The sequence below is a fragment of the Cannabis sativa genome, chromosome 4 (assembly GCF_029168945.1).
Source record: "Cannabis sativa cultivar Pink pepper isolate KNU-18-1 chromosome 4, ASM2916894v1, whole genome shotgun sequence".
Taxonomy (NCBI): Eukaryota; Viridiplantae; Streptophyta; class Magnoliopsida; order Rosales; family Cannabaceae; genus Cannabis; species Cannabis sativa.
The window spans coordinates 60,048,438-60,059,669 of NC_083604.1; the positions used below are offsets into that span (position 1 = coordinate 60,048,438).

General features: G+C 32.3%; 2 protein-coding genes across 2 annotated transcripts; both read left to right on the forward strand.

The window, feature by feature from the left end:
- The first annotated feature begins 322 nt into the window (after positions 1-322).
- On the forward strand, positions 323-2,168 carry LOC133037026 (secreted RxLR effector protein 161-like). The gene is made up of 2 exons (XM_061113826.1): positions 323-1,029; positions 2,165-2,168. Exons 1-2 carry the CDS (start codon positions 323-325, stop codon positions 2,166-2,168), a joined length of 711 nt encoding a protein of 236 aa, XP_060969809.1.
- A 2,569-nt stretch (positions 2,169-4,737) lies between these two features.
- On the forward strand, positions 4,738-10,658 carry LOC115714317 (DEAD-box ATP-dependent RNA helicase 50). Its single transcript, XM_030642971.2, has 8 exons — positions 4,738-4,981; positions 5,070-5,434; positions 6,177-6,371; positions 6,688-6,875; positions 9,222-9,435; positions 9,558-9,689; positions 9,794-9,969; positions 10,091-10,658. Exons 1-8 carry the CDS (start codon positions 4,813-4,815, stop codon positions 10,329-10,331), a joined length of 1,680 nt encoding a protein of 559 aa, XP_030498831.2. The 5' UTR covers positions 4,738-4,812; the 3' UTR covers positions 10,332-10,658.
- Positions 10,659-11,232: the final 574 nt, after the last annotated feature.

Consider the following 11,232-nt stretch of genomic DNA (forward strand, 5'->3'; position numbering starts at 1 on the left):
GACTTAGTGAATATTTATTAAAAGAAGGATATAAAAATGATCCTATTTGCCCATGTGTTTTTATAAAAAGTTCAAGTCCTGAGTTTATTATCATTGCTGTATATGTTGATGATTTGATATTATTGGAACTCCTGAAAAACTTTCGGAAGCTGTGGAATATCTAAAGAAAGAGTTCGAAATGAAAGATTTAGGAAAAACAAAATTTTGTCTTGGTTTACAAATTGAGCATTTAAAATGTGGAATTTTCATTCATCAGTCAACTTATACCGAAAAGATTTTGAGATAGTTTTATATGGATAAATCACACCCATTGAGTAGCCCAATGGTAGTTAGGTCACTTGATGTAGAAAAAGATCATTTTCGACCTAGAGAAGAACATGAAGAGCTCCTTGGTCCAGAAGTACCATATCTTAGTGCAATAAGAGCATTGATGTATCTTGCTAATTGTACAAGACCTAATATAGCTTTCTCTGTCAATTTATTAGCAAGATTTAGTTCTGCTCCAACATATAGACATTGGAAAGGGATTAAGCACATACTCCGCTATCTCCAGGGTACTATTGATAAAGGATTATTCTATTCTAATAATTGTGGGTCACAACTTATTGGCTACGCAGATGCAGGATATTTATCTGATCCACATAAAGCCAGATCTCAAATTGGCTATTTGTTCACTTGCGGTGACACTGTTATATCCTGGTGGTCAACAAAGCAAACTCTGGTGGTCACTTCCTCAAATCATGCTGAGATACTTGCAATTCACGAGGCAAGTCGAGAATGTGTTTGGTTAAGATCAATGACACAACATATTCGAGGAACATGTGGATTAACATCTAATAAAGAAGTACCAACAATTCTCTATAAAGATAATGCTGCTTGCATCGCTCAACTTAAAGGAGGGTACATTAAAGGAGACAGAACTAAACATATTTCACCAAAATTCTTCTTTACACACAATCTTCAAGAAAATGGTGATATCGATGTTCAACAAATTCGATCAAGTGATAATCTTGCAGACTTATTCACGAAGTCATTACCAACATCAACTTTTGAGAAGATAGTTCACAAGATTGGAATGCGTCGATTAAAGGATCTCCATGAATGCCAAAATGAGGGGGAGTAATTTCATACTGCACTCTTTTTTCCTTGACCGAGTTTTATCCCACTGGGTTTTCTCGGTGAGGTTTTTAATGAAGCAGTTATTATGGACATCGAAGGAGGAGTGTTATAAATATTATTAATTATGTGGATGTCCAAATCTTTTACCATTAATGAAATCAACATTTCCTTTTTCTTAGTTTCGTTTTTTTCTTAATTTCTTAATATTTAACTCTTGTATGTGTATAAATAGGAGATCACCTATTGGAATAAAACACTCAGAAAATTCTCATCTCTTCTCTATTTTCTTTCTCTAAATTATAATATTACATAATACTAATATTTCATAATATATATAGATTTTTAATCAATTTTTTAATAATCATTTAAATTGTATCTTAATTAATAATTTTCATTTTTGGTATTTGGGTGTTTAATACAGTTATGTGGGGATTTATTATTATGTTTTATGTAATTTTGTAATGTGGTTGTTTTAATGTTTAAATGAGAGAATTTATTTTAATTAAAGATTTTATTTTTTCGTTCTAATATTTTTGATAAATATTAAAAAAATATATTAATTCAAATATTTTTGTTTGTTTTCTTTTAATTAAAGGTTTTACTCAATTTTTTTTCTTTCTTTTTAATTAAAGATTTTATTTTTGTTTTAGGTTTATTGATAAATATTTTTTGTTTGGTTTTAATTCTTATGTATTATGTTTTTTCATTTGGGCATTCATTTAGGTGTAAATTATATATTTTGATTAAGTCAGTCCTCTCATTACTCACTTAGAGATTATTAGCAATAATTGTTTTTACAATTTAAATTTTTGAGATTATTTATATTTTCTTCAAATATTTATTTTGTTTTGATACTTTTATTAATATTTAATTAACTTTGTTTTTGCACTATTTTTTTATGGTTTGGATGCCTTTTATAGTTTTTGTGCCATCATTATGGTGTGCCCCTAATTGTTTAGGGTAGATTTGTAGTATGATCAATAGGTAAGAGAAAGATTTCATTTGGTATTCATGGCTTCTGCAAATGACTTTTGAGATTTGACAGATAAGTATTTTAAGTCTTGATATTATTACATGAATTGTTTTACAATTTTTATTCAAATTACCTATTTTTTCATTAAATTGTCTGGTTATAGAGTTTTATTGTTATTTGGCTAATTAGTAGTTTTTCCCTCCGAACTTTGACATGTACTAAATCGTGCCCCCTAAACTTTTTTGGCCATTAGAAATTTCCCCTGAACTATTGAGATTGTTAAATTCAAGGACTTTTGTCTAATTTCATTCAATTTTACTGTTTCAGTGATTGTTTATGTACTAAATCATGCTCCTCAGACTTTGATATCTATCAAATCTTGCCCCTCAAACTTTGATATGTACTAAATCATGCCCCTTAAACTTTCATCCATGTTAGAATTTATTACTAAAATTAGACAAAAGTCCTTAAATTTAACAATCTCAATAATTCGAGGGGAATTTTTAACGGCCAAAAAAGTTCAGGGGGCACGATTTAGTACATGTCAAAGTTCGGGGGGAAAATTACTAATTAGCTTTGTTATTTTGTAGGTTGATTTTTGTGGAGGGCCCACTGTTACAGAAATTTTGTCGATAAGTTCATTTTAAGTATAATTTATTTGAGAGTTGTCATCTTTTTACTGTTGAGATTTTTTTTTTATTAGTTAATATCATCATTAGGAGTAACTCAATTTTTTTTTTTTTTATCTTATTTTGTTTTGTAGATATTTTGTAGAGTATTTTGATATGTGTTATGAGTTGGCGTGTAGTTTTCGATGTTATAAGTTGAAGTTCTAATTATTTTGGTGTATTATTTGAGGATGTTATAATTTTATTGTCTAAATTTCTAAATTAGTTTTGTGTTATGTTACTCGCTTACTTACTAGTCCATGATTTGACAAAACATGCTATTTAAGTAGTTCGAGAAGGTTACTACACAAATTGCAGATATCTGTCCTATAAATTTATGATTAAAAAAACCCGCAATCGTGACTTAACCTACTAGAATTTTAGGGGTGTTCATCCGATCCAATCCGCATTTTTTTGGTCAAACAACATCCAATCCGCACTAAGTGCGGATTTCATATTTTGGATCCAATCCGATCCGCATAAGAGTTTAAATCCAATCCAATCCAATCCGCAATAGTGCGGATTGGATCGGTTATTTTAGATCGGTTATTTTTTTAATAATAAATTATTTAATATTTCATAGAAAAAAAATTAAAAAAAGACTATTATTTTTTAATCTCCAATAATAATCTATTTCCATCTCTATTTATATATAAATTAAACTAATATACATATATATCAATATATATACTTATCTTTAAATTTACACTAAAATATATATGTATCTAATTACTAAAATAAATAAGCTAGTATATATATATTTAAACTTTATGTGTATGTGTCTATGTGAATAAGAATTATTTTTCTTGTGTTTTATATTACAAAATAAATAAAATGCACCAACTCAATATATTACTAAAAAAGATTAAGAAATTAGAAGTTTGTGTCTTTTTTTAATTAATATATATTACATATTATAATTTTTTTAAAAAGTGCGGATTGGATTGGATCGGTTACTTTTTGAGGTCAAACAACATCCAATCCGCACAAGTGCGGATTTTAGATTTTTCAATCCAATCCAATCCGCACAAGTGCGGATATCCGCATTTTGCAGATTGGATTGGATTGGATCGTGCGGATTGGATTAGATCGGATACTTTGTGAACACCCCTACTAGAATTGCTAATACAGTATAGGGTGATTCTACAATGCACCCCCTTAAAATGGATATATTGATGCACCCTCTACTTGTTTCGGCATCCAGAAAAATTTTTTAGTCTAATTTTTTTCATATTCATGTACGTTATAGCTATTTGAGATAACCTACAAAATTTTAAGAAATTCGGAATAATTTACAATATAGAAAACAATGTTCAAACAGTCTATTTTACACGCGCATAAAATAAAATAGTCACGCGTGCAACACACTACTTGAACGCAATTTTCGGCGTGTTAAACTTTTCCGAATTTCTTAAAATTTTGCAGGATGTCTTAAATAAGTATAATTTACATGACCATGAGAAAAAATTTGACTAAAAAATTATTTCGGATACTAAAACAGATAAAGATGTATCGGTGTATCCATTTTAAGAGGGCGCATTATAGAATTTCCCTACAGTATATATATTTCCATAATAATAATAATAATAAAAATAGGAAAATTCTACAATGCACCTCCTTGAAATGGATATATTGATGCACTCCTATCTGTTTTAGGATCTGAAATAATTTTTTAGTCAATTTTTTTCTCATGGTCATGTACGTGATAGTTATTTAAGACATCCTACCAAATTTTAAAAAATTTAGAAAAGTTTAACATGCCGAAAACTATGTTCAAACAGCGTGTTGCACATATGACTAAAATAGATTGTTTGAACATTGTTTTCTATATTGTAAATTATTCCGAATTTTTTAAAATTTTGTAGGATATCTTAAATAGCTATAACGTACATGAATATGAAAAAAAATTAGACTAAAAAATTATTATGGATACCGAAATAAATTAAAGATGTATCAGTACATCCTTTTTTTTAAGGGAGTGCATATCTATATCTATATGACTCTCATTGTTGTGAGTTGCATCTTTCTCTCTTTCTGCTCATAATCCAAACGATGCTGGTGAAAGCTTATTCTCCGCTTTTGAAGTTGGACTGCAATTCCATATCTATCTACCGCCTCAGCCATGGGCCCCGTCTTCATTCTCCCTCAATTCATGCTTCTACTTCTTCTTCTTCCTCCAACGACCCTACCACAAACATGGACAAATCCCAATCCCCTTCAGGTACTTTTCTTTTCTCTATGTGCATTTTCTCTTCTATTTCCTTCTTTTCCATTTTCTGAGTCCAATTTCGCCATTGGTGTGGTTGCAGTTTTACGTTCGAGGTCATCTTTTGGCAGGTTGAAAGTGGAGAGAGTGAGAACTACTCGGCCCAAGGAGCTTGTAGTACAAGTACCAACCAAAAATCCACCATTGCCAGTGGATGATGATGATGTTGTTGAATCTCCACCACCATTGAGGAAATGGACCAGGAAAGGTAGTGAAACTAGAGTGGGCTCATCTAACAAAGGATGGAACTTGAAATACGACTCACCCGAACCTGATTCGACCCCACGAACCAACTTCTCATCCGGTTCTGATTTTTTCAGTAGAAAGTCTTTTAGAGATGTGGGTTACAGTGATTTTATGATTGAATGTCTTAGGAAACTTAATTTTCAACGCCCCTCACATATTCAGGTATAACAGTTCCTCACCTTATCCAACTTTTTTTCTTTTTATTATTCATTTTAGTTATTGTTTTCGTTCGTATATTTTTCTTCTTTATGAAAGGGATTCGTTTAAATATTGTGTCATAAATGTTGAAGTATAAGCGAAAAACATTTTACTTATTTCCATTTGTATTCCTTATTAGCAAACACGCCCTTATTGGTTTTCATTTCTTGGCATTTGGATTGTTAATAGTATCAATATTTCGAATATTTATCATATTTCATTAGCTTGCAAAGAACTAGATTTTTTTTATGCAATGCTGAAATATGTCTTTTCTGATATGATTATATCGAGTCCCTGTTCTTTGGAGATAGCTAAACTTATATTGAACATTTTGATTCATTTGTGTCAATATCCCATATCCATAGTCGTGTTGGTTACTTGGTTTATGTTGTTCAATATCCTGGCTCTGTTGTCACCATTGTCTTGCATTCTTTAGAGAACTATGAATTTGAAATTTGTGGATACTATAAATACTAGCATTGACGTTAAGTGGGTTTTTATCCTTTTTTTTTTCTTTTTTGAAAAAGAGACAGAAGTCACTTGTCTTAGACAACTTCCTCGCAAAATTTATTCAGGAGTCTCACTTATGGCCGAGGAAAACCGTAGTTACAAAACAAGCATAAGACTTTAATAGATAAATACAAACATGAATTTTATTTACAGCTGACTATGTTTTCTTAGTTAAGTGGGTTTTTATCAATTGCAGGCCATGTCATTTGCACCCGTTAAAGAGGGAAAGAGCTGTATTTTGGCTGATCAAAGTGGATCTGGGAAGACTTTAGCATATCTTGCTCCTGTAATTCAACGTCTTAGGCAAGAGGAAATTGATGGAAAAAGCATGGCCTCATCGCAGAGTCCTCGACTGATTGTATTGGTACCAACTGCAGAGTTGGCTTCTCAAGTATGTGACTATTTTGCTCTATATTGCATTTTCCGCATTTCACTCACTACTTGCTTCATTTGCTGTCACTCTAAAGATTTTGTTTCCTTAACATCCACTGTGCTACTCCCTTTTGGTAGTACCTTCAAAACATATTCTTTTCTATATGGTGAAATAAGAATGTACTGAAGATTATTTACACAGGTTGTGCTCTTTTTGGAATACAGTTTTTTTTTCTCTTTCTTTTATACGGAGAAAATAAGAAATAGAGTTTATATCATTTGAACATTTTTGTAAGGTTGTACTTTTACTTAATGCATGTGTGTAAATTTTGCAGGTTTTGGTCAATTGCCGATCAATGTCAAAAAGTGGTGTTCCTTTCAGGTCAATGGTTGTGACAGGTGGTTTTCGGCAGAAAACTCAACTTGAAAATTTACAACAAGGAGTAGATGTCCTTATAGCAACACCTGGTCGTTGTATGTATATGATCAAAGAGGGTTTTTTGAAGTTAGGAAATCTAAGATGGTATTTCTTTCTTCTTTGGATTATCTTTTAACTTCTGTTGCTATTTTAAGCTCGTTAATATATATATATATATATATATATATATATATATATATATATATTTATATTACACTTTTCTGCTGTTATGATAGACTTTTCTTAGACTAGAAATAATCTAACAAAGAATTCAGACACAAATATTGATTTCCTACCAGAATGCTTTTATTAATAGAATTACACAAAATAGCTATTCGAGAGGCTTTTCTTCTATTCTAACTTTTCAAGAGGGCTAGATTTCTCTCATGAGATTGCTCTCAATTCTAAACTCTTTCCACCTATCTGAAACTGAGTTCTAATTTTCTATTTATAGAGAATAAAGCTTACCATGTCACCAACTTCATTAAAAGCTACTAACCCAAAACAAAAAGAACAACTCAGCCAAAAACAATTAAAACAAAGACTTAAAACTTAATAAACTTCTGTAATAAAATTTATGCAAGGTCTTTATGGCTTTTCTTCCTTTGGTAGACACATCAAACAAGGAGCTTATCCGCAACATTTCTTCTATGTCTTGGGTGATTTCTGTTGCTTTATCCGCATTCTTTGGTCAATGTACTCTTAATTCAGCCCTGATCGAAGGTGTTATTTCATTCAAGAATGTACCTAGCTGAATTTCGAGTGCTATGTTGTCAAGTGGAGCTAAGATTCTGTTGAATTTTTTTTTTTTAATCTCCCACACAGTTATTGTTTTACTGAGAGAAATTGGTCATAGAGGGACTCCATTTATGTGTCATGAAAGTGCTTCAATACCATCGTTTTATTTCTTCTCAACACAATTTTTCTTTTCTTGTTTTCATATCAGTACCAAAGCAGAGGATCACCAGAAAATGAAATAAAGGCTGCCTCTATCCTCTCTTCCTCATCGTAATTATGACAAGTGAAAAACCTTTCAGCTTGCATAATCCATCCATCTAAATTGTCCCCCCATGAAAAGTGGGCATTTTCAATTTCTTCAATTGCTGTTTGTGTCTGAAATGTGAGCTCGACTTTCCTCTATCCAAAGAACGACCCTCAAAGACTCTTTCTTCGGAATCCTCCTGCTGGTGGCACTTCAGCAGCTTTAGTACCCTGTTTCAGCCGCTGTCCGCTGCTTCTTGCCCCCATTAAAGGCCCTGGAATCCTAGTTGCAGATGGCTCCTGGTTGCTGGACATTGGAAACTTAGTTGCAGTCGGTTCTTGGATGATTCTTGAATGGCCTTCGAGCACTTGATTGTTCTTGCTTGTTCATGAGCCTTTAGAAGACACCGGAGCTGTTGCTGCAACAGTTGCATCTGGCGCCCCATCTCTAGAATAGACTCATTGACTGAGTCATTGACAGTGTCTGTAATAGCCAGCACCTTCATCTTCAACATTGCAACTTTGCCGTCAAGGGTTGAATCTGAACTGCTCTTATCTCTTGGTTTCTTCTGCATTGTATCTGTAGCTCACAGCACCAAATTGATAAGACTTTTGTTAGATTAGAAATAATCTAACTTGCAAAGAATTCAGACACAAATATTGATTTTCCACCAGAATGCTTTCATTAATCATCAAAGAACTACACAAAATGGTTCTTTGAGAGGCTTTCTCTCCTATTCTAACCTTTCAAGAGGGCTAGATCTCTTCCAAGATATTTCTCTCAATTCTAAACTCTTTCCGCATAACTGAAACTGAGCTCTAAGTTTCTATTTATAGAGAATAAAACTTGTCACATCGGCAACTTAATTAAAAGTTTCTAACCCAAAACAAAAAGAACAGCTCAGCCAAAATCAACTAAAACAAAGACTAAAACTTAATAAACTGCTGTACTAAAACTCATGCTTGGTACCAAACCATAACTCCATGATAGGGTTTTGTTCATTGGATAAATACTACTTTGGTGTGATTAAATGTATCAAAATAGAAGCACGTGTGATTGTGTTTGTCCCACATCGCTCATGTGTGAGTAATTTGTGGGATTTATATTACACCAAGTAGCTACCAAGCCATAACCACGTGATAGGGTTTCGGTAATTGTATAAATGCTACATTAAATCTATCAAAAAAAAAAAACTCATGCTTGGTCTTTATGGCTTTTCACCTTTGTTAGACACATCAGACTTATCATGTTATATCTGCTTCTTTTACAAACCAAATTTTACTTCAAAAATATCTTTAGGTGATGATCTTGACAAACTAATTTTTTCTTTTTTTTTTTGGAATAAGACCAACTAATAGAGTTGATTTCTCTTTTATCCAGAAATACCCTGGATAAAGAATTTTATTAATTACTGCCTGGAGAAATAATTTTATTACTGAAGCTAACAGAGTTGAAACCTTGTGGTGCAGTGCGGTGCTAGATGAGGTAGACATTCTCTTTAATGATGAAGATTTTGAATCAGTGCTACAGAATTTGATGAGTTCTTCACCTGTTACCACACAATATTTATTTGTGACTGCAACTTTACCAGTTGGCATATACAACAAATTAGTTGAAGTTTTTCCAGATTGTGAGGTAACTATGGGACCTGGGATGCACCGAATAAGCACTGGCCTTGATGAGGTCAGTTCCATGATTGCTTTTACTAGTTATGATTTCTAAGAATTAAAATTGTTACTAGGAAATTTGAAGTACGGAGTCATATGCAAATTTCATGTGTATTGATCATGATTGTCAATATTCAGGTTCTTGTAGATTGTAGTGGAGGTGAAGAGACAGAGAAAACTCCGGAATCAGCATTTATGAACAAGAAATCTGCACTTCTGCAGCTTGTGGAGGAAAGTCCAGTTCCCAAAACAATAGTTTTTTGTAACAAGGTAACAGAAAATCCTCCTTAGGCATGGATACTTCTCTCTACTTGGTGTGGTTTTTGTGAGGAAATTCAGTAATCCTACATCAGTTGTTTCCGTGTATTTAACAGATAGAGACCTGTAGGAAAGTTGAGAATGCATTAAAGCGTTTTGATAGAAGAGAGAACCAAGTTAAAGTTCTTCCATTCCATGCTGCTATGGCTCAAGAATCGCGGCTTGCTAATTTGGAGGAGTTTTCCAATTCTCGTCCAGAGAAGGGATCACAGATTTTAGTTTGCACTGATAGGTAACTGCTGTAGCTTCCTCCGGTATTTGTTTGAAACAATTTAGAATTTACAAACAAAAATTTTATGTTCTGATTATTTTGCTTTTGCATACATAGAAATTTCTGATGAAATTTATTGCAGGGCATCACGTGGAATGGATTTTGCTGGTGTGGTGGATCATGTTGTTCTCTTTGATTTCCCGCGTGATCCATCTGAGTATGTTCGCCGTGTTGGAAGAACTGCTAGAGGTGCTTCTGGAAAGGGCAGGGCATTCATCTTTGTGGTGGGAAAGCAGGTCTTCCTTGCCCGCCGCATCATGGAAAGAAACCGAAAAGGTCACCCATTGCATGATGTGCCATCCGCTTATGAGCTCTCCAGATGAAGACATGTTTTATTGCATTTGTAAATAAAGTAACAAAAGATGAACTAGAGGAGTTTAATGTTTTGAGGAAAAAGAGAAACAAGACAAGTTCGATTCTCATTTAAAATGACGATATTTAGAGCCTGACATGAAGTAATGAAAACTACATTGCTTTATTTGCTTTAATGCTGAAAAACTATACCAAAAAAAAAAAAAAAAAAAAAAGACTTTGATATAGGGAAGGAAGCCAAAGCTAATATGAATAGTGCTATGTGCACATTTTTTTAGAAAAAGTGTAAACATGATATTTATGTCTAAATTATGATTTTGTAGAATTTTACGGTTTAATGTATAGTATGTTTTTGGTAAAAAAAAATTAGTAATCTTTGTAAATGCAAAATATGGTGATTGAATTATGTATAGTATTTGATAGAATAATATATATTTAGGAATATGATTTTGTCTCGTTATTATACTTTTATGGATTGTAATCCGTGATGTATGGCAGCCGTCAGATGAAGGAGTTATTTGATCTGACGACTGAGATTGATCTAGGGGTAATTAGAGTTAAAAAGTAGAAACGTACCTTGACACTCATTTAATGTACCTTGAGACCCATCTAATGTACCACAGAATACATTCTGTGAAAGTATATCACGGTACAAAATCATTTCCCTATATATTTATATACAAATTTAGGTGATTAAATTGGAAATTATTAAATATAATTTACCCTAATTCTTATAATTAATATTCTAACACTCTATTTTGGAGTACATATGTTAATTATGCTCAACTTGTTACAAAAATAATAAATTTGCTCCCCATTTAAAGTTATTGTAAAAATATCTCTTAATTTTTCGATCTTTACATGTCTTATGTAGATCAGGTCTTGTTGAATTTTTTCAAGAACAAATGACAA

Coding starts and splice junctions, on each gene's coding strand:
- LOC115714317 (XM_030642971.2), top strand. CDS start 4,813: ATGCTGGTGAAAGCTTATTCTCCGCTTTTGAAGTTGGACTGCAATTCC. Junction 5,435..6,176: donor AACGCCCCTCACATATTCAG/GTATAACAGTTC, acceptor TATCAATTGCAG/GCCATGTCATTTGCACCCGT. Junction 6,876..9,221: donor AAGTTAGGAAATCTAAGATG/GTATTTCTTTCT, acceptor CTTGTGGTGCAG/TGCGGTGCTAGATGAGGTAG.
- LOC133037026 (XM_061113826.1), top strand. CDS start 323: ATGGTAGTTAGGTCACTTGATGTAGAAAAAGATCATTTTCGACCTAGA.